The sequence below is a fragment of the Brassica oleracea genome, chromosome C8 (assembly GCF_000695525.1).
Source record: "Brassica oleracea var. oleracea cultivar TO1000 chromosome C8, BOL, whole genome shotgun sequence".
Taxonomy (NCBI): domain Eukaryota; kingdom Viridiplantae; phylum Streptophyta; class Magnoliopsida; order Brassicales; family Brassicaceae; genus Brassica; species Brassica oleracea.
The window spans coordinates 36,859,204-36,882,035 of NC_027755.1; the positions used below are offsets into that span (position 1 = coordinate 36,859,204).

At 40.0% G+C, this 22,832-nt stretch overlaps 5 protein-coding genes across 8 annotated transcripts in view; 1 reads left to right on the forward strand and 4 right to left on the reverse strand.

Moving 5' to 3' along the window:
- Positions 1-438, reverse strand: part of LOC106307244 — a gene marked incomplete in the record, with an annotated part of 1,527 nt that extends 1,089 nt beyond the window's left edge. The window contains 1 exon segment of the mRNA XM_013744145.1: positions 1-438. Coding sequence (XP_013599599.1) covers positions 1-270 — 270 coding nt within the window.
- Positions 439-8,883: 8,445 nt separating this feature from the next.
- On the reverse strand, positions 8,884-10,518 carry LOC106309312 (mucin-2-like). Its single transcript, XM_013746352.1, has 3 exons — positions 10,385-10,518; positions 9,392-10,334; positions 8,884-9,312 (listed from the first exon to the last, which is right to left on the reverse strand). The coding sequence occupies exons 1-3, from the start codon at positions 10,516-10,518 to the stop codon at positions 8,884-8,886; spliced, it is 1,506 nt and encodes a 501-aa protein (XP_013601806.1).
- A 1,122-nt stretch (positions 10,519-11,640) lies between these two features.
- On the reverse strand, positions 11,641-20,521 carry LOC106308243 (phosphoinositide phosphatase SAC5-like). 4 transcript variants are annotated; one of them, XM_013745386.1, is made up of 9 exons: positions 20,422-20,521; positions 20,221-20,345; positions 13,776-13,824; positions 13,376-13,654; positions 13,157-13,278; positions 12,798-12,908; positions 12,522-12,683; positions 12,261-12,431; positions 11,641-12,089 (listed from the first exon to the last, which is right to left on the reverse strand). In XM_013745386.1, exons 4-9 carry the CDS (start codon positions 13,442-13,444, stop codon positions 11,909-11,911), a joined length of 816 nt encoding a protein of 271 aa, XP_013600840.1. In that variant the 5' UTR covers positions 13,445-13,654; positions 13,776-13,824; positions 20,221-20,345; positions 20,422-20,521; the 3' UTR covers positions 11,641-11,908. The 4 variants fall into 4 exon arrangements, with proteins under 4 accessions (XP_013600840.1, XP_013600841.1, XP_013600839.1 ...); XM_013745387.1 differs by lacking the exons at positions 20,221-20,345; positions 20,422-20,521 and adding exons at positions 19,093-19,318; positions 19,428-19,445 and having other exon boundaries at positions 13,776-13,815; XM_013745385.1 differs by lacking the exons at positions 20,221-20,345; positions 20,422-20,521 and adding an exon at positions 13,953-14,781.
- On the forward strand, positions 18,197-19,939 carry LOC106309313. The gene has a single exon (XM_013746353.1). The coding sequence runs from the start codon at positions 18,197-18,199 to the stop codon at positions 19,937-19,939; it is 1,743 nt and encodes a 580-aa protein (XP_013601807.1).
- Positions 20,422-22,722, reverse strand: LOC106309314 (phosphoinositide phosphatase SAC5-like). The gene is made up of 7 exons (XM_013746354.1): positions 22,484-22,722; positions 21,951-22,155; positions 21,693-21,858; positions 21,358-21,580; positions 21,172-21,248; positions 20,624-20,811; positions 20,422-20,540 (listed from the first exon to the last, which is right to left on the reverse strand). The coding sequence occupies exons 1-7, from the start codon at positions 22,556-22,558 to the stop codon at positions 20,422-20,424; spliced, it is 1,053 nt and encodes a 350-aa protein (XP_013601808.1). The 5' UTR covers positions 22,559-22,722.
- Between the last annotated feature and the right edge of the window lie 110 nt (positions 22,723-22,832).

Consider the following 22,832-nt stretch of genomic DNA (forward strand, 5'->3'; position numbering starts at 1 on the left):
AGTAACGAAGATTCGAAGAGGAACGAGGCTGACGGAGGCGTCTGGTGGGTCTCGAGGTTCTGCTGGCTTGACGGGAGAAAGAGTTTCAGCTGGAAAGTGCTTGTTCGGCGGCGGATCTAGAGGAGACCTGGGCTGTGACGGAGGAGGAAGAGCTGTCACCATTATCTTCAAGGAGGAGGAGCAGTGCTGCATCAAGCCAAGGAACGACAACGGCGGTGGATCTGGAGGGGGCCGGAGACACCACAGAGGAGTAGTCACCATCATGGCCATGGAAAGGAACAGAGCAGAATCAGGAAGAGGAGGGAAGAGCGGCGTGGTTAGATCTGGGGAAATCCATCGGAACAGCTTCTTAGCCTCAATTCCCAAGTTATTCAATTTGTTTGTTTTTAACAAATTGCAAGACCATAAGCCTATATCTTAACAGATAAAAAGGTTGGTAGAGGTGCATGCTAAACACATGGAGGAGGATTGGGTCCACTTACATCCATCAAAATATGATTCACGAAGTTTTCTTACGAGCCACTTATATAAAAGGAGTATTATTTGCCTGTAAATTTTAATTTATCTGGTCCAGCCTGCGATAAAGTTCGACTAGTTCTAAAATGTTTATAGTATACGAGTTTATAAATGATAGATTGGTGTTGCTGACTCAATCCGTCTATTAGCTCTTTTGTCTCAAATGTAAATGTGCGGAAGTCGTTTGTCGAAAAAATAATAATTTGAGAGAGTTTTAAAGTCGAAAACAATGAGAAAGAATCGTTCTTTAAAAAAAAAACCACAGACAATGCTACAATTTTCAACCGAGAAAACTATAAATCCAAGGTTTTTAACGTGTTTTATCATCGAGCCGAAAAACTTAAACAAAAAACTCGTAACTGTGGATGATTAGTTGGAGTGATATAAAAATTTGCTGTAAAATTTAGTTTTTTTTTTAATTAGCAACTAAATTTTGTTGTTGGATGTATTTGAAATGATTGTAAGAACTAAATGTAAAATGAGAAATGTAAAAATATTTCTACAGTTATATATTTTCTATAGCATATAAAATAATTTTTTTAGTAATAGTTTTTTACAATCATTTTTAGCTATATACCTTTAAAAATTAACATTAAGTATAATTGTAATTTTAAAGAAGTTGGATAAAAATTAATCTAAAAAGAACTTTTTACAATCCAACCAATCACCCTACATGTACTTAATATAAAATTTGCTAATTCTACGTCAATGGCGAAACAAACAAAATCTTACAAGAATAGTTTACAAGAAACTTTATTTTGAGAAGAGTAGTTTAGCTATCCGTGGTGAAAAGGATTTTTTGGGAAAAATACTTTTTACTTTTTTTTGTTGAAAGCGCAACTTTTTTGAGAAAATAGATTTTAATTTTTATCTTGTTGAAAAGAAATCATTTTATTATTAATTTTTAAATTGAATAAATAAATAAATAAATGAAAATTATATATTTTTGACAAGATGTAGAATTAAACCATAGACGATCGGATCCTTAGATTGTGTAAAGCATCCTTAGACTGTGAAACACCAACATAACTTCAGTTTAGTTAACTTTTTGGTTACATAAAGAATTAAAATACATATTACAAACGGTATCATGTAGGAAATTACCTTTAAATAGCGCTAAATCAATTTTATTCAAAAATAGCTCACAGAAAAATACTATATTTAGGAATTCAATCTTTAAATGTCAGTTTTTTTATATAAACTATAAAAACTATATAAGAGATTTGCCACATTGTGATTTGGTTAACTACAATTATTTTTACTAATCTTTTTCTTTAACTTAATAACTTCTTTATTTATTTATACACTAATTGAACACGCAATGCCCGATCTTGTTTGTTGGTTAATAACCAAGTCCTTCTTAGCGATGGACATATGTTATGTATAGCGATAGATAAAATACAATTCTATATGCGGCTAGTCTTTCTTTTTTAATATTTCAAATCAGACGACTTGAATAAATGTAAGCAATTCATTCATTCTATGCTTTATAATTTAATTCTACATAATTAAGAGTATTTATCAACTTTCTTGTGTGAGAAGTTAATATAATTTGTTAATAAGACAAAACCTTTGTTTTCAATTTCATCACCGAAATTTAAGTGATTGATATATATGCATCTTTTTATCCCAGATTAATTAGATACTCCCCTCTATTTCTTAAAAAATGTTATTTTGACATTTTCACACATATTAAAAAATCATTATGTTTTTATTATTTATGCATGTTTGACCAATAGTATTTGAGATAAATAAAATTATTTTTATAGAAAATTAATGCATTTTACAATTAGTATTAAGCTGATAATAATTATAAATAGATGCATTTTACAATTAGTAACAAAAAATGTTAAAATGACACTTTTCAAAAAACAGAGGAAATATTAATCATTTAGTATTTTCTAGTATGTAATTGTTTCAAAATTTATAAATATAAGCGCTAGTTCTGTTTCTTAATGATTGATTTTATAAGTAAAATATATAAAAACAAATCTATAAGGGGTAAATGTAGGTAGAAGAAGCCAATTCAAGTGGTATTAAAAATTAGCATCCTGGTTTAATAGTTGAAGGATTCTTTTCCGACATGATCTAAAAGACCTACATTTTCTTAACAGTTTTTTCTGTAGCGCTTTCTACTGTGTCGAACTTATATCCACTACTTTAGATTAAAAAAAAAAAAAACTTACTTGAAACGATAGAAAAAGGGAGTTACATATGATAATTATTTTAACAAATTTTAACGATTTATTAATCAAAGTTAACGATATGTTAATCAAGTTTTAACGTGCATTGTATGAATTTAAACCCATATGGTGATGCATACAAGACATTATCACAAATTACACAAAATACTAAATTGTTAAATAATTATGTTATTTTGAAATTACACTCACTGATACTTATAGTAAATAATGCATATATGCAAATAAACTTTGACTAGTATATGACATATATTTTGCTCATGCAGATTACAACTACAATGATTTTTTGAAATTATTACTATTTGTAAACCAATAACAATTGAACATAAGAATTCTAACAATCTATAAATGCCACTGACTCATTTTATTTTTTGATAAAAGATTCACTGACTCATTTTACTTACTAGAGTTGCAGGATGATATCGATATAAAATTCCGTTCAATTAAAAAAAAAATTACGTCATGTTTTATGATCTCGAACTGATGATGATAGCTTCCCAATACTAAACAACCAGAAACGTTTACTCACGTATTCTCAAACAATGTCAGATGGTAGTATGGTAAGACTAAAATTAACGAAGACTTCAAAATGAAACAAGTGTCAATATTTAAACAACTTTTTTTTTTTTGATAAAATATATTTAAACAACTTACTTAATATTTTTTTGTTTAAAAAAGACTTTGGCGTCAGAAAAATAAGAAACAAAGAAACAAAGTCTAGCATCAAATTAATCATGTAAACCTTGATTCCTTCCACAATCATTAGCATTGGGTCATTGACAAAACTGAAAACTTCAATTATTAGGAAATTTATAATCAAAGAAACAATTTTTAACTTCTATTTAAACCAAAAAAAAATATTAACTTCTATAGTTTCATCACGAGGTAGGTAATGTATATAGAGTTTACACTGTTTTAAAACCGAACCACATATTGGTCGGTTTGGTCTTGTACAACTTACTCATTTAACTATTTAAGTCCGTTAAGTAACCGTCTGAAATAGTGAAGACATCGTCTGCTTTACTTTCCCATGCATCATCATCCATTAACCGATTAATCGTATGGCGCCATTGCATTAATGCGATCAGCATATTGGCTGCAGAGTGTTCATTATATCCCTATACAAATTGAATATAATGGTAGCTTTATATTAAAAATATCTTAAGCAATTTAAAATTTTATTTACCTGACTAGGTACATTAAATTCTGTATCTACTAAACCCATGGCCATATATTTCGCCAGAATTCATTATTAGAACTAAAACCAATTGATCATTAAAAGCAGTCAATTCATTAGAGCATCCGCAACATCAATTCTTAAGGGGAAATCTTTAGAGAAAAAAATAATTAAATAATCAGTAGACTCCACTAAAAGCTAAGAATTCAATCCTTAAAATCCCTAAATAAGAATTCTTTCTTAATGAATCTTTGCACTATTTGTGGACCCCCACGACATGTGGCAGCCCGCGATTGGTTGATATTTCTTTTTTTTTTAATTTGAAAAAAAAAAATTAAAAAATCAAAAAACACTTTTTCTAAGGACTCTAATAAGATATCTTAGAAGGTTATAATCAATCATTCCGTAAAAAAAATGAAATTATTTTATCATGTCATTCACCATGATTTTTTTTTTTGGGTGTAATTCACCATGATATTTTGGATAATTAAATTTTGCAACTGTATATAAGGTGTGTCATATGTTTCTTTTTTTGTTATGACGGAATGGTATCATGTTCCTAGTTAATACAACACTATTATTATAGGTGTTATGTGATCGTAAAACGCGATTCGCTTATATTTTGCTAGGCCATATCTTATCTTATCATATAAATATTAATTCTCTGCATCACAATTAATTATGTGGTTCAAAGACGAGTAAAATGGAAACAGTATTTTAAACAGTACATTTCTATAAATTTGCAATACGTGTTCACTTAGAGTAGTTAAAGGCTACGTTTGATATGGAAACATTCCAAAAAATGTGAAAATTTGAAAAGCCCATTTGATATCAAAATTAATTACCATAAATGGATAAAACTCTTTTTACTATTAACACATGAACAACTATAAATCCCACTTCAAGAAAAAACCCTAACTATATTTTTTACCCCCTCCCTCGTGTATCATTTTTTTTTTGAACTTAGCTTTCATATTAAAATTGCAAAAGAAAGAAAAAGATATAAGCCATTAGCTAGTGTTTATGAGCCCATTAGCCCTCAGTTTAGGATGACACATATTTAAGAACCAGAGCTTGGAAGTCCATTAACCAAAAAAATGAAAGGTCGTGAGCGATGATCACAGAGCGAAGATGTCGAAGTTGAGAGGAAGAGAACGGTGTCCTTGATCTTTAAGCCATCCATTGCTGCATAAGCCGAGAAGTAGCCCCTGGATTTGATTCTCTGAGCGAAGAGATTCGGTCTGTCACCTGCCTTTCCAGAATACGAGAGATTGCGTCTGTGGATCGGAAGAGTTGACGATGCAGTCGACCATTCCTCTCAGTCCAAGCCCAGTAAATGCAAGCCTGCCAGCAGATACGAAGAAGAATACCTGTAGGTGATCGTCTGTTTGTTGATTGTAGCTGAGCCATGACTCGATCCCAAGCTCTCTCTGGCTGAATACCACAACGCCTTGCAGCTGATCTCCACAGGTTCCACGAGTAGTTACAGTCAAAGAAGAGATGGTTGCGACTCTCAGCCGCTTGGTTACAAAGGAGACATGTAGGAGAAGTTTGAAGGCCCCAACCAAGAATCCTGTCCTTTGTTGGGGATCTATTCAAAACAAATAGCCAAGCTAGAAAGCTGTGTCTAGGAATCCCACTTTTATTCCACACAGAGTAGAACCAAGGTACTGAGATTTCCTCATCACAAAGCTTCCCGTAGACTATTTATGTACTATATTTACTGCTTTTCCCCCATCTATTTCCCACTCATAGTAGTCTTCTGCATTGTTGAGAGTAGTTGCTGTTAGTAAAGCATGTACGTTTACTAATGCCTCCGATCTTGCAGGTGGTAGCCTCCAGTAATTATCTCGGTATAGTGATGCCAGCGTCGATTCTGAGGAGATTCCCATTGTCGAGTCGCCTCTTAGATTCAAGTATGAACGCAGTGATCCATATGTCGACCAATTGTCACTCCAGAAACGGGTAGAGTGACCATTTTGAACACGCAATTTGATCCATTCGTATATGGAGTGGCTCAGTTTTAATAGCTTGTTTACCTGCCACGAGAACCGTCTGCTTGGAGCTGTGGTCCAAATGTTATTCAAGCATCCATCTAACACCTCCTCTTTGAACCAAGCAACCCACACCGAACCCTCCTGGAAGAACAATAGCCAGACCAACTTCAGACAGCACGCCTTGTTCCAGATACCTAGATTCTTGATTCCTAACCCTCCCTCTCTCTTTGACTTTGTCACCACCTCCCAAGAAACTCTGGCAGCGTGGTGTTCCTCTATATCACCTTTCCAAAGGAAGATACCATAAAGGGAGTTGATACGCTTCACACAAGCTTGGGGTAGTATGAATGTTGAACACCAAAAAGTTGTTATTCCCGTAATGACAGTCTTGATGAGGAGGAGCCGAGCAGCAAATGAGAGAGACTTTGCACTCCAAGAAGACAGCCTGCTCTTAATTTACTGGAGTAGACCATCGCAGTGGAGTATGGAGAGATTTTTAGTACACAGAGGAACGCCTAGGTAACGGACTGGAAGGGCCCCTAACGGCATGCCTGTTGAGATTTGGATCAGGTCTGTTTCCTGTGTGGAGAGACCAGATGCAAAGAAAGAGGACTTCTGTACACTGACTGCCAGACCCGACCGAAGCTCGAACTCACGCAATACCTGAAGGACCGCTTGAACCGAGCTGAGAGAACCATCTATAAAGATAAGTAAGTCATCAGCAAAGCATAAATGGGTTAGTTTGGAACCTTCACATTTATCATGGTAATTGAACGTCATATCTCTTGCAGCTTGGTTCAGCATAAGGGAGAGAGTATTCATGGCAATTACGAATAGGTATGGTGAGAGGGGGTCCCCTTGCCTGAGCCCCCGGGTACCTTTAAAATATCCATTAACGAAGCCATTGTAACCCACCGTAAAATTCGTATGACAGATGCACGCCAAGAATAAGGGAGGGACATTGATGGCTTGTAAACACGAGAACAAGAAAGGCCAGGATAATGTATCGAAGGCTTTTGCTATATCCACTTTGATAGTGATTCTCTTTGACTGATTGCTCTTGTGATATCCTTGAACTAGTTCACCAGCTAGAGAAGTATTTTCCACCAGCAGCCTTCCTTTGACAAAGGCCGTTTGATTTGGGACGATCAGGTCAGGGAGAATTGGCTTCAATCTCTTCACTAGAAGTCTGGAGATCACCTTATAGATAGTGTTGAGGCAGGAGATGGGTCTGTAGTCTGTGATCAAGGAATCGCCAGAGTGCTTGGGAATCAGCGAGAGAATGGCAGCGTTAGTGGAGGCAGGCATGAAACAGGAGAAGAAGAAATGGCGTATAGAGGCAGTAACTTCAGGCCCTATGATGCTCCAAGAAGCTTTATAGAACCCAGAAGTTAGGCCGTCAGGCCCTGGCGCCTTGTCTTGGTTGAGCTTAAACATGACCGTCTTTATTTCTTCATCTGTGGGGGCATTAAGCATCTGGGCAGAGAGGTCAGGTGAGCAGGTGAACTCTGTAAGAGACTGAAACCATTGAGCAGAGGAGATAATTCCAAGGGGAGGCGCAGGGGAAGGTCCCAGTATTGTTTGGAAGTGAGTAACTGCGTGCAGGCTCATCTGGATCGGGTCCGAAATTATCACACCAGAGGGCAACAGAAAGGATCTTATGAAATTAAAATTCATGCGAGTTTGGACCATTCTGAAGAAAAAGACAGTATTCTGGTCTCCTGCCTTCAACCAGTTGACTCTAGATCTCTGTTTAAAGTAATTCTCCTCGATTTCCCTCAAGAAGTTCCATGTCTGAAACGCTTCCTTCTCCATTTCAAACGTTTGAGTGGTTGGGTTATTGAGCACTTGTACCTGCACATCTAAAAGCACACAGTTAGCTTCACTCACTCTCACCTGAATTTGTGAAAAGTTCTCTCTATTTAAGTGTTTGAGATCGTTCTTAATCTGCTTTTGTTTCCAGTATAAGGCGGTGAGGTTCCAGACAGTGTCTCCGGCCTGTGTCCACGCATCAAGCACTACTTGGTGAAAGCTCGGGTGCTTTGTGAGGTAATTATAGAATTTAAAGGGACGGTTTCCAGAGGCTGGGATCTTTGTGGCTAGGTCAAGGGTGCAAGGGCTGTGGTCAGAGACTAGGGTTGGGTGGAAGAAGGCTGAACAGTTAGGGAACAGGTTGAGAACCGGGTTATTGATCAAGAGGCGGTCCAATTTTTTTGCAATAGGATCCTCCGGTTGTCGATTGGTCCATGTGAACAGAGATCCCTGGTACCTTAAGTCGTAGAGGCCCATTTGTGTGAAGCAGTCCCTGAGTTCTATCATATCAAGAGTAAGGGAGTTAACATCAGGAAGAGAGTGTTCAGCTGGATGTATGATTTGGTTAAAGTCTCCCCCTAGAACCCACAGAATAGTGTCAAGAGAGTGGGATTGATAGATATCAAGAAGCTCCACCCATAAATCAGCACGGTCGACTCTCTCGTTGAATGCGTAGATAGAAGTGAACACAAACAGAGGAGAGCCAGGGAGCTTAACTTCACATGAGACAGATTGGCTAGATTGCTTCAGGACCCGTACAGAGACTGTATCCTTCCAGATTATAATGATCCGACCATCCTCATCTTCCGAGTGATTAGAGGTATAATTCCATCCTCTACAGACCTTGCTCATCACATAGTTTAGGTTGTGGGCCTTAATATGTGTCTCCAAAATAGCACCAAAAAGTGGTTGATAAGTAGATAACCAGTTAGAAAATGGCTTGTGCTTATCCGGGTCATTTAGGCCTCAGATATTCCAAAAAAATAGTTTACTATACATAGATATTAGTCTATGGTCTCTTCATGGTGAAGAGAACCATCAGGATCCAAAACAGAAAAGGTATTAGAAAAGGGATTATCACAATAAGAAGAGGGGAGGGCAAGGGTTTTGGTAGAGTAGTAAGAGAGCTGGGCCATGAAGGAGGGAAAGGGTTTTTGGTCAGGATCAGAACGTGGTCTTTTTAGAGAGGGGGTGATAAAGGTATCAGGTGGGCTTTTTGAGGGAGATGGGATGACAGCAAGGAGGTGAGAAGAGGCCAGGGGGTAGCGTTTTTTTGAGTCGGAGTTTTAGGTGGCTGAGAGTGAATGGGAGGGGCAGGAGGGTCAGGATTAGGTGGGACACTGGAGGTGGAAGCTTGAGGGAAAGTGGTTGATGATGGTGAGGAGGTGGTTTTTTCAGGTTTTTTAGAAGTAGGTGTTTCCGAAGGCACATTTTTCCCTTTTTGAGATGCTGATTGTGTTTGTTGTGTTTTCTTTGCAGGAACATCCGAAGGTTTCGGAGGTGGAGGAGCCTGGAGACAGTTACGAGCTACATGACCAAGCTCCTTGCAGAAAGAGCAGGTTGGTGGTACCCAGGGATATGACACTTGAACCTCAACTACTTCACCACTCTGTCGCACAAACTTATACGCTTGGGAGCGGTTTAGTGAGGTTTACAACAACTTTTACGTATGATAGGGTCAGACTAACCAAATTTTTTGTGAAGTCATCCGTTTCCTTGGGTTCTCCCACCAAACCCGCAACCAGACTCAATCCTTGTTGGTGGCGGAGGTCTAAAGGAACGCCAGTCAAGTGAGCCCAAATCTGGATAGATTCAAGTGTTGGTGGTGAAGCTGAGACTGAGGAGGACCACTGGACCGCATGGAACATGGACTCACCGACATACCACACAGATTTCTCAAGTATTTTCTGCCTTAGGTAATCTGAAGGTATTCTCACCAACATGGATCTGGATAAGGGGTTAGTATGAATCTCTACACGCTTTCCTTTTCCCCACATATGGTTGAGGACACTCTGAACTTGATTGAAAGGAGGGGGCATTCCATTAAAGTAGCAGATTATGAAATATTTGTGTATTTCAGCTCCTTTCTGAAAGACACTGTCCGGAGTGAGAACTCTAGGGATTCCTTTATCCGACAAAGTGACCGGAGCAAGGCGCTTCAAAGACTTATCCTCTAGTTTTCTTATTTTCTCCAGTAGAGGGGTGTTGGTGGGAAAAGGAGGAGGTACAGATTGAGTTGGGTCAATAGGTGTAGAGGTAGCAGGGGGTGGGTTGTTTATGATGGGTGGAGGGGTGTTTGATTGTGGAACGGTTTCCGAGTGGCTAAAGGGGGCGGAAGTTTCATTTGCTGCAGGCAAGGTTGAAGATGGTTGAACAGTGGTAGGGTTTACTGTAGCAATCAATTTGGGGTTTTGGTTTGAGGATGGGTTGGTTGGAAAGATAGTGGAGCCGCTAGATGCTTTATTAGTTTGGATAGGAGAGGAGTGTTTGGGTTGAAGGATTTTGAAGTTCAAAGGTGCAGAGCTTCCAGAGTTGGAAACAGTAGATTTAGAGAAGCTAGTCGAAGAAGAAGCTGGTCCGGTGAGCTTGGAACCAGCAGCAGTTTTTGGGGTGAAGGATTTCGTCGCTGGCCTTGAGGGTTTGCCAGTTTGCGATGAAAATCGAGGGGATTTGGGAGGAACAGAACCGAGGGGAGGGAAATCGGGGTCGGGAGGGTCAGGGGGATTGGGGGAGTGAGGATGGAGCTATCACCAGTAGTGAGACGCGGCGGAGACAGGGCGGAGATGCCGTTGGGTGGGAACCAGGGGTTCGCCATTTTCTCTCGTTTTTACTTTTGTGTTCTGTTTCCGTTAGAACATAACCTCCCTCGTGTATCATGCATGGAAGAGATTTTGTACCGTGCGAGTGCTGTAGAGCTTGAATTTGTGAAGAACGGGAAAGTCAACCGGTTTGCGCCTCAGCTCATCCTGAGGCTCCGAACCCCGATTTTTAACCGGTTGGTACAGAGAAGTAGAGCGTCAAGACGAGAGATCAAAACGAATTTCTCAGAAGAATCTCAAATTTGATAACGACGAAAAACGAAGACTATTGGATATAAGTGGAGCCGTCGAGGATGTTCCAGGTCGCGGAGGAAGAGAGAAGAGACGACCTTTTTTAAAAAAGGTGAAAAACTTATTTCGTTTTTCTTTTGGTTACTTTCCGGCGCTAAATCAACTCTATGCTTATAATAGACGCTCTAATACACCGCCGTTTTCTTAGTAGCTTGTTGTTCAAGGTTACTACCTTTTTAGGTACCAAATCCTTTATGCATCTTGTTGTGGGAGATTGATAGTTAAATGGTGTGTCCTTCATCTCTTTGGATAGCTGTTCTGCGTTCGTCCGTCCTCGTGGCTCGTTGGTGTGATCTCCAAGCATTATTTTGAGGTGCGTCTGATCCCTTAATAAAGTCTGGCTATTGATGTTCGTCTATCGTCTCCTTCCTCCTTCGGTAGTTCTTCTCGCTTGGGTAATTATTTGTTTGCTCTAGTTGTGCTTTCTGATTGTGCTGTATACCAAACTTGTTTGTAATGTTTTACGTCTTTTGTCTCTGGAGAATCCTGTTATTTTATTTTACTAGCTAACTACTCTGGAGGATGGTTGTCTCCTGTTGGCTTAGTATCCTTCAATGTATAATTCCATGTTCACTAATCAATTTAGATTGCTTCCTTCAGAATAACCGATTGTGTGCTGCTCTTGTAGGTGTAAAAACATTCCTACATTCCTAACAATATAGTTCAAATAACTCAATTGGAGGATGAATATAGTCCGACTATAAACATCAGTTTTCGCATATTTTTTATATATCTAATCACACATATACAGGAAAATAATATTATATAATTATATTGATTATGAGTATACCGTATAAATGGTTTGTTATATCTTTCAGTTAAGCAAAATCTACAAAATTTAGCATTGTGCCGCAATAAATGACTACAAAATTAAACAAACCACACCCTCTCTATATAGCGAAGAGACATAAATCAAAGATAGAAATCAAATTTGGTAGGAAAAGGAGAAACAGCAAACAATCGAGGACGTTTACAAAGCTGAGTCTGGTATTTACAAAGATGCGTCTGGTATTGTATGCTTCCTGTTATTATGTCTGTCCAACCCTGCCGTACGTGTCAAGTAACCAGCACTACCTTCAGGTGCATAGCACAGTTTCATCTCCGCACCCTTTCCAATGCTCTTCCGTGTTCCACCCACTGAATGAAATAAATTGAGAAGCCAGGGACTAAAACAATTCCATCTGCTGGTTGATCCGGATCTGAAGGATGATCCGTGCCAGTTGTAGAAGTGAAGGATTTGTACATGTCGCTGAACATGTTATCTGACGACATGGAGCTGTACGAAAAATTTAGAGTATTATTTCACCAAGCTTGTATACATATGTATCTCAACTTACTTAGAACAAGGTTAATGTTTGAATATTCTAAAGAGGCTTCTAAGGTGACACGGTAATATATCAGAATGCTATCTAGTAAGGATGTATAAGGGATCAATAATAGTTTTTACCTCCTACGTTCAAACATTTCCTCTGCCGTAGTGAATTTAGCACTGTATGAGTGTGAAAAACCAGGTACATCATCAAGCCAGCGAGAATCAGACGTAGAGCTACTGCCTGGATACATTTGTCTTGACTCTGTTCCTCTAAAATGATCTTCATCGCGAATAGCAGAGTGGACGCTGAAGATGTTATCAAAGAAAGACAAGAACCAGAAAAGAGTAAGATGCAATGAATGCTTGCAACAATTTAAAGAGACTCTGATGAACCACCTTGGAGAAGATGAATCTTCTTCATAGAATCCAAATTCTGAAGTGGTTTCCCAGCCACCGTTTAACCCTTCACGTGAAGGCTGGGGATTTTCGAGTACTAGCTTCTTTGAATCCAAATCCTCCAAGAGGAGGTTATCGGAAAAGGATCTCGTAAGTTTTGACCTGCAGTTCATATTGTGTATTTGAAAGATATCTTAGTCTTTTGCAGTTATATGCCAACTTCTAAATTCTAAGGAATTTCCGTGGTCTGCTGGTTTAGTCAACAAAACTATGTACCTCAGGTTTTCGATCTCCAAGTTAGGATTACTACTTTTAGTGTTGCGCTGGTCAGAACGCAACTCCAACAGGGCTGGCCTCCCTAACTGAGGCTTGAATTTCCCCAAGAACCTGTTAAAAGAAATAATCTCTAGACTAAACAAACATGTAGCAGTAGCCAGAGCTGGACCTGATAAATATGGGACCTAAAAATAATGTTACCAGTAAAGCTACATGATATTTTTGGTTATTATTAGCCCAAGAAAAATATATATCTTTTCCGGCTCTAAAGCACATGATTCATTGGCTTTTATTCAGGTTTGGCCCTCCATGTAGCTATCAAAAAACAATAGATGGAAAGTTTGTAATATGAAGCTTACACATTGATGGCGTCCTGCTTTTCGCTGTCTTGATAAGCGTTGTTGTAGTAGCGATGCACAGCTGTTAGCATATCACGGTGCTTCATCATCATGTTCCAATCACCTCTCAAATCACTGAACATCTGTTAAACCATAATATGTTTTTGAAAAAAAATTGTTACTCGTAGTTCAAAGTTCCAACTCAAGCCTAGAAGAAAAATGTGTTGGAAAACCTATCACCTTGGTATGTGCGTCCGAGCCAGCATACTGCATTGCAATTACATGACCCATTTTTTCATAAGCTTCCATCAATTTCTCTGCCAATGGATTGTTCGTATCGACAACAGGAGGTCCTCTAATACCCAATAGATGCAGCTGATGATCAAGAACTACCAATCCGTTGGCATACTGAGCAAGCAGTTTGACCTTAAGACCCCTTTTTGAAGCTTAAAGATATCTGCCTTCAAAGCTTCTTTTTCTGCGCTAATTGCTTCTTCATCTTGATTCGGAATAGGGTTACTGGATCATGGTAGCATTAGTATTAGTACTTACCAACAAACGTGCAATAAAATCATAATTATGTATTAGAAAGACTTCATTCGAAGGATATATATACAGGTATATATATATATAAACTTACTTAAAAAATGAGTCGTTAAGTATGCTTTCAGCTCCTATACCTGAAGGAGCTTCACAGAAAAATAAGTTAATTAATCCCAATGCTCTCTTCGCATAGGCACACAAGTACTCGAATGCAGCATCAGCTCCACTGGAATATTGAAGGAAAAAGGGAAAAATTTGAGAAAGTTTCACAGACCAAAAAGTCAAAATCTCTCTGGCTCAGTTTCCAATGTCAAACCCGTGGGCTACAGGTAGCCGCTCCTCCGCCTCGCCTCCGTCGTCTTGTACCATCGGTGATAAAAGAAACCTCATCCCCCCAGACCCACCTGATCCTCTCTTCCATCTTTCCTTAGCTCAGTATCCTCTTCTCTCCCCAACCATCCCTTCCCGCCGTTCCAGAGCAATAGCTTTCTCAACTGTTGCTCCTCTCCTTTCCACCCCAACTGTCCAACAGATATCTGCTGGTCTTTCTACCACTGATATTGCTCCCTGCAATGTCGATACTGAAATGGTCTTGGAAAATGCATCTATTGTAGATCCACAAACCAGATCTGAAACAACTGTTGATAACACAATAGCTCTTCAGCCCCAAACAACAACTACTGTAGCTAGCTCTACAGATCTGAGTAATACCTCATCTGAAACCTTTACTGTCTTGCCGCCAAAGTCTACCTCCCCTATCCAAACAAATAAAGCATCCTCCTTAACCCCAACTGTTGCTAGTGTCTGTTCTGATGCTGCTCCTTTGCATCCTGAAAAAAACCACTGCCCCCCTCCTCTTGCCTTTGATCGCCCTCAAACCTCTGTTAAACCTCCGCCCCTTCCTCCCAACCCTACTCTTGTGGAAAAAATTCGCAGATTTGAAGATAAAACCCTAAAAAGAATAGCACCAGCCACCATTTCCGCGTCGGGAAGACCAACTGTCATGATTCCGGATACTGTCTTCCAAAAGGGAGCTGATTTACACAAGGATTTCATTGTCTGTGTCTTCAATGGCAGATCCCCCCCCTTTAGTCAGATACAAAGTGTTTTTAACCACTTATGGGGCAAGGGAAAGAGATTGGAGATTCATAACAATCCTTATTCCCGAAGCGTTCTCGTTCGCATTACGAGTGATTACTTGAAGCAAAAAATCTTGGAAAAAGGATACTGGTATGTTGGTGACTCCTTGTTCCACACTCAGCAGTGGACATCTACTACTAGGTCTACGGCACCATCCTTCTCATCAATCAAAATTTGGGCACACCTTACTGGTATTCCTCTTGATCTCCGTCACCAGGATGGTCTCAGTCTGGTAGCGGGCCTTGTAGGTGAACCTAAAGAAACAGATGGTTTCACAAAGAACCTTGTTAGCCTTACTCTTGCGCATGCCAAAGTGGAAGTTGATCTCACCAAACCTTTACCTGATGTTGTTGAATTCACTAGACAGTCTGGAGAGGTTGTTGAAGTTCTTGTTGCTTATCCTTGGCTTCCTCCTACTTGCTCCCATTGTAAAGAACTAGGGCATATCGCAAAGAACTGCCTCCTTATTCCTCCCCCTCAGAAGGCTCCTCCCCCTCCTGCTCTGCGAACCAAAACTCCTTCTGCTACCAAAGAACCACCAGTACCTAACCATCACCATTCCTCCCCATCAAAATCTACTGCCAAACCGTCAGCTAAAACAACACCTAAAAATCCCACTCCCATTAACCCTCCCATCGCTCTTCCCTCTGCTACAACTACTCCCTCTCCAAAGCCGAGCTCCTATTCGCTTTCACTTGATCCTAAATCTGCTGTACCTCCTGCAATCCCCATGGAAGCCCCCTCTGATAGCCGCTCCTCTTCCTCTTTTTCCACTCCTAAAAAATTAAAAGCAAAAAGTTTATCAATTCTAAACACTTCTACACCCATTTCCTTCTCATCTGCCAGTCACCCTACCTTCAATATACCCAGCCCCTCCTATCAACCTTCCCTAAAACGCTCCCGTTCTGACCCCTCTATTTCCCCCTGAACTCCTTAAGCCTCCTCTCCAGTTCCTCCAAACCCCCCATTTACCCTCTCCCCTCTAACTATTTCTCTCTTCTGGCCACTTTAGACTCATCCCATCCTATGGGTGAGTCTAACCCTTCTTCTTAATGTGTACAAAACTATTTTTTTGGAATGTCCGGGGTATAAATGACTCGGGCAAGCACACCCTTTTTTGTGGTTGGATTCGATTCCATAAACCTTCTTTTGGTGTACTACTAGAAACCCATATAAAAGATCAGAATGTTACTAACCTTATGTCTACTTTGTGCCGTGGATGGAGATATGCATCTAATCATGACTCTGATGAAGATGGTAGAATAATAATTGTCTGGAAGGATGGTGTTAGCGTCACGGTCATGCACCAGTCAAGACAATCAATGACCTGTCAAGTTACTCTTCCTGGTACTGCTCCCTTTATCTACACTGCAGTCTACGCTTCAAACTTCAGAATGGAGAGGATTGATTTGTGGGTTGAGCTCTTGCAAGTCTTTCAGACATTCGATCTCCACCTACAACCTTGGATTGTGGGAGGCGATTTTAACGAGATCATGCATCCCTCGGAACACTCCCTCATGGAAGTAGGCATTACTACTCCGCAGATGCAAGAGCTCAAGGACTGTTTGCAGCAGTTAGAGGTCTTCGATCTGAGATTTCAAGGTCCTCTCTTCACATGGAGTAATCACTGTCCTGAGAGCCCTATAGCCAAGAAGCTCGACCGCCTGCTCGTCAACCCCAATGTCATCTCCATATTTCCTAACTGCTCAGCCACTTTCCACCCTACCCTTTTCTCAGACCATAGCCCTTGCATCCTTGACCTAGCTCACCACCTGCCTCTTGCTGGAACTAAGCCATTCCGATTCTATAACTACCTCATCCGTCACCCCTCTTATCACCAATTGGTACTTAAGACATGGAGTCAAGCCGGAGATCTTGCCCTAAACCTCACAAAACTGAGCTGGAAGCAAAAGAGTGTTAAGGGAGTGTTAAAACAACTAAACCGAGAGAATTTTTCAAATATTCAAGTGAGGGTTTTAGAAGCTAACAGTTTGTTACAGCTAACAGTTTGTTACAATCTGTGCAGGTACAAGCTCTAACTGATCCCTCCACTGTTAATTTCCTAGAAGAAAGGCGCCTCCATGAGAGCTGGGTCTTCCTTCGTGGCATAGAAGAGAGCTATTTTCGACAAAAGTCAAGGATCAACTGGCTGCTTGAAGGAGAACAGAACACTACCTACTTCTTCAGGATTTTCCAAACTCGGTGTAGCTATAATTCCATTAGATCCTTCGCTCTGGCCTCGGGGATCATCATCACGGACCCTCGCATGATGAGTCTGCACGCTATCACTCACTTCCGTAATATGCTGGGACCTGATATAGTAGCTGTTCCTCCAGTTTACTCATCTCCGGCTTGGTTTGGGTTGTTAACATCTTTCTCTCCCAGTGACGCTCAAATCACCTCCATGATTGCGATTCCATCTGCGGAGGAAATAACTTCGCTACTCTTCAAGCTGAACCCCAACAAGGTCCTGGCCCTGATGGTCTCACCTCAGCTTTCTACAAATCTTCCTGGAGCTTTCTCGGACAGGAAGTTATAGAAGCAACAACCCACTTCTTCCACCACTCTTTTATGCCCTCTTCTACCAACTCAACTATCCTCGCTCTCGCTCCAAAGTTCCCTGGTGCTTCTCTTATTTCAGAATATAGACCTATCAGTTGCCTCAACACCCTCTACAAACTGGTTGCAAGGCTCCTGGTGCGCCGACTGAAGCCAATTCTCCCAACTTTGATTGTCCCTAAACAAACGGCTTTTGTCAAGGGCCGACTTATAGTGGAGAACACAACACTGGCAGGGGAATTGGTAAATGGTTACCATCGCAGACAGGGCCCCAAAAGAATCACTATCAAGGTGGACATAGCGAAAGCCTTCGACACCATCTCCTGGGAATTCCTTTTCAACTGTCTACAAGGACTTCAGATTCCCTCTCAGCTAATAGAATGGCTCAAAGCGTGTGTCTGCTCCACTAACTTTACTGTTGGCTATAATGGCATGGTTAATGGATACTTCAAAGGCAATCGAGGTCTCCGGCAAGGGGATCCTCTCTCTCCATACCTTTTTGTTATTGCGGTCACAAGGCTCCTGGTGCGACGACTGAAGCCAATTCTCCCAACTTTGATTGTCCCTAATCAAACAGCTTTTGTCAAGGGCAGACTAATAGTGGAGAACACAACACTGGCAGGGGAATTGGTAAATGGTTACCATCGCAGACAGGGCCCCAAAAGAATCACTATCAAGGTGGACATAGCGAAAGCCTTCGATACCATCTCCTGGGAATTACTTTTCAACTGTCTACAAGGACTTTAGATTCCCTCTCAGCTAATAGAATGGCTCAAAGCGTGTGTCTGCTCCACTAACTTTACTGTTGGCTATAATGGCATGGTTCATGGATACTTCAAAGGCAATCGAGGTCTCTGGCATGGGGATCCTCTCTCTTCGTACCTTTTTGTTATTGCAATGAATATCCTGTCTATCATGTTGAACAATGCGGCTGATGACCTACGGATTAAGTATCACCATAAATGCTCATCCTCGAGGCTCACACACTTATGCTTTGCAGACGACCTCCTGATCTTCATAGATGGCTCCATTGACTCTGTTCAGAATGTTCTTCAGGTTCTAAAAGAGTTTGAGCTTCGCTCTGGTCTAGCGGTGACTGTGCAGAAAAGCTGTTTCTTTGCGTCCGGCCTGATACAGCAAGAAGTTGACTCTATCAAAGCTTCGACGGGCATGCCAAATGGTCTCCTTCCTGTTCGATACCTTGGTGTTCCCTTATGTACAAAGAAGCTCACTCTCTCCAACTGTGAGGTCCTGATACAACAAGTCAAGGCAAAATTCAACTCGTGGACAGTTAAGACATTATCATTTGCGGGAAGGTTATTGCTAATCAAAACTGTCATTGCGGGGATAACAAACTTTTGGTGCTCTAACTTTTTACTCCATAAGGCGTGCATTGCAAAGATAAACTCTCTCTGTGGGATATTTTTGTGGAAAGGCTCTATAGAGGGAAATCACACTGCTAGAGTATCTTGGGAGACGGTAACGAAATCGCGAGAAGGCGGGGGACTAGGAATCAAAGACTTGGGAACATGGAACAAAGCTTGCTGTCTTAAGCTAATTTGGATGTTGTTCTTCCAAGGAGGATCAGTATGGGTAGCTTGGTTCAAGACAGAGATCCTAAATGGCAACTTATCTAACTACTGGACGGTAAACACGAGCCCTTCAAATACTTGGTTGGCCAACAAATTAATTAAGCTGAGAGGAGAAGTATATACCTGGATAAGGTTGAGAGTTGGGAATGGAGTGAATTGTCGCTTCTGGATTGATAACTGGTCATCGCTTGGATCACTTAAAGACTACTTTGCAGCGAATGCGTCCTCAAGGCAGGGTATCCCCCTGATTGCAACTCTGTCTGATTTAAATAGAGCTGGAGATTGGAATATCCCCCAGCCTCGATCAGAAGCAATGTTGCAGGCGCAGATAGCATTGACTACGATATCACTGGTGGAAGAAGAAGACAATTATGAGTGGGTAGTCACTGGTGTACCTACAGGGAGGTACAAAACCTCACTGATATATTGTAAACTGAAGGGTGAAAAACAGATGGTACCTTGGGCGAAGATTGTTTGGACAAAAGGTGGGATTCCAAAGCATAACTTCCTCACATGGCTTTTCGTTTTGGATAGATGTCCTACTAGGGACCGCCTTCGTAGTTGGGGACTGCCGGTGGACTCAAAATGTTTGCTTTGCAACTTGGAGGATGAAACTCGAGATCACTTATACTTCAGGTGTTCCTTCTCATGGCGGGTCTTGTCTGAGATGGCTCGTCGGTGTTCTATTGTGCCATCACAATTGTGGTCGGATACGATCAACCAGCTGATCTCTCTACAAGGCAACAAACTTCTCAAGCGTTTGGTTCATCTTTCCTGGCAAGGAGTGATCTACTCTTTGTGGCGAGAACGGAATCAAAGACTTCACAACCGACACTTCCAAACTTCAGACACCATCATCGCCACTATCAATCGGCAAATCAAAGATAAGATCCTTAGTTTCAGAACCTCATCTCCGTCGCTCTCCTCCTCTCTCATGCAGATGTGGGTGATGACGGAGGCATCCTCTTGATCACGACTGCTCAGTTCCTCTTCTTGGGCTGGGCCTGCCAAATTAGTATTCTGATCTTAACTATGAGTTTAAATTTAGGGTTTTCTTAATGGAATGGACAATCTAATGTAGGTGTGACTAGAGCTCTACGCTTGTAAAACTTTTTCTTTCTTTTCCAATTAAAATATGAATGCCTTTAGTCAAAAAAAAAAAAAAAAAAAAAAAAAAAAAGAAAAGGGAAAAATTTTAGGAGGTACTTATAAAAACAACACACCAACTTATGCTTGATATAAATGCAACACCTTTTGTAGTGTTCGTGTAGATCAAAATGAATTGCCTCTAAATAGTTCTCCTTCATGCATCCGTTGATAAACCAGATTGCCTTTCTAAACTCTTCCAGTAAGATGTTTTCTCGATGCTTCCCTTTCTGATATCACAAATAGCAAGGATACACACTCAATCTTCCATAAATTAAACTCAAATGTATTAAAACTTGACCTGACCTAGAAAATGAGAAAGCCCTCATTTAGAAGATTCAGGATGATTATCAGCTTTCCATATCTCTGTTTCAGATTCTCAAAGTGGTGTTGAGTAGCCACGTAATTCCCGTCCTTGTTGTTCACTGTGAATAAAAGAGAAAACATATTCGTTAAGATAAAGTCAAAACTAAAGATCCTATATTCTGTGAATGCATATGGTGCTTGCATTTTATGTCAGGTTGTGGGTTCAACACAGTTGCCTCCTGTGACCAAAATAGGGGTATGGAGCCTCGCATCTGCACAACGGATGTCATTGGGATTTTCTGATCCTCTGGAACCTCTTTGGTAACGATCTGCTCTATCTCAACCTCATTTGCTACGCTGCCTTCGTCATTTACGCCACGCCTTAAATATCTGCACGAGAGACAAAAGGAAATGATTGTTCTTATTCAGAAAAGCATACCAAGACTATCCCCAAAGCCGGTCCTAGTAATTATATGGCTAGAAGAAAATAAAAAATGTGGCCTATATATTAATTGATTCAAAATATTTCTAAAATACTTCTTTAGAGGAATTGAACTCACAACCCGCATTCCTTGTAATATAACTCCAACTACTACAATTAATGCGAACTTTCAGTCCATATAAGGCCAGTAAAATACATAATCATTTGGTAGCCGGAAGCACAAGCTAGAGAGCTATTAGTCCATGCATGAGAATAAAAGCAGAGAAGAAGAACATATAGCTATTAATGATATCAAGATGTAGAAGTACCTTGTACCAGCATAATGGCGTGAACGTCGAGCAATGACAGTCAATATAAATTCTTCATTAGATACTAAACATTTAGTCTGCACAAAGCAAAGCAAAGCAACAGTAGAGATTAGGTCTTCTTGAATTAGCAAAGTTTTGGGAAATTTCTAGAGTAAACCATTCATAAAGGAATATATTCAAAGTTACCTGTTGGAAGAATCCGTATACAAGTGAAACTGTCCACACGGTATTCTGGAGGATCCTTCTGATCCCGTGTGTTAAATATTCATTCCACACGAACATGGTTTCGTCGTGAATTTTTCCTCTCTCAGTGTTGCATATGTTCCTTTGGAGGCTATACATGAGGTGGTATGTGTAGCTGAAGTAGAAGTTTTTGCTAAGATCCACCATGTTTAGGAGCTTCTTGTACCTATAATACAAAGGGGATGGAGTAAGACATGTGTTCTGCTAGGTAAGTTTATACAAGAGAGTATTTGCCTATGAATAACATATAACGGTTACAAGAATTATTGATTAAATACCTTCGCTCGGCTGCAGAACCAGCCACTCTCGTCTCACCGGAATGATATGGAATCATGATCATTTGACTATCCACTACACCATAAACAGTATGGCCACATATCTCGCCCACTTTTTTTCTTTTTTTAATCACTAGCATGTAATAAGGCCCCAAGAATTTCACAAACCCTGCACCAAGAGAATCTCCATAAGTTCAAAACGACACACAAACATTGAGAAAAAAAAGAAAAGCAATGCTTGGAGAAAAAGTTCCTCAGTACCAATGATTCCATAGCAAGTAGTCTCTGCTCTAAGGCCACCATACTCCTGGTTCCCACGACTTATCCATTTTTTAAGCTCGACGATTTGTTCATGTGTATACCTTGTAGGATCTTCAAATAAATTCAACTCGTTTGGATCGGTTCGATCAATCTTAAGTATCCTCCAAAAGGTTTTCTTCTTGTCTCTCCCAATCAAGTAAAAATTCTGCACAAACAACGAATATATTCACAAACAACATGATATGTTTTATATTATTACAAAAATTACTTACAACATTGTATGTCAAGCTAAGGGTTCATGCAACCATATGAAACCAAACAGTTTCATCAAACATAAACCGAACCATCTTACATAATTTAAATGCAAACTGGAAGATAATTTTTTTTTTTTTTGACTAATAAAAATAGATGGTGTATGAATCTAAACTGGAAGATAATTATAAACGTATTTATTGGTATTTGAGGGTAAATGATCACATAGCAATTTAGAAGAAGAAGAATATTAATATAAGAGAAAGTTCAAGATTTTGTACAGTTAGAGTGCGGTAGAGCATGAACTTGTGAAGAACGGGCAAGTCAACCAATTTGCGCATCGTCTCTGATCCCATCGGACCAAATGAAATTGAAACTTCGAACCTGGAGAAACTATAAACCCGATGTCGAACCGGTCGATACAGATCGAAACACCCAACTAGACGAGATAGATAGAGCGTCTCAGGGGCGATAGTCAAATAGATAAGGAAGAAGAAGACTATTGGATAGAAGAGTGGAGGCGTCGAGGATGTGATCAGGTCGCGGAGGAAGAGAGAAGAGAAGACTTGTTTAAAAAAAGGTAAAATACATTTTGGATCAGCTTTTTTTAGTCTTTTCGGCGCTACATCG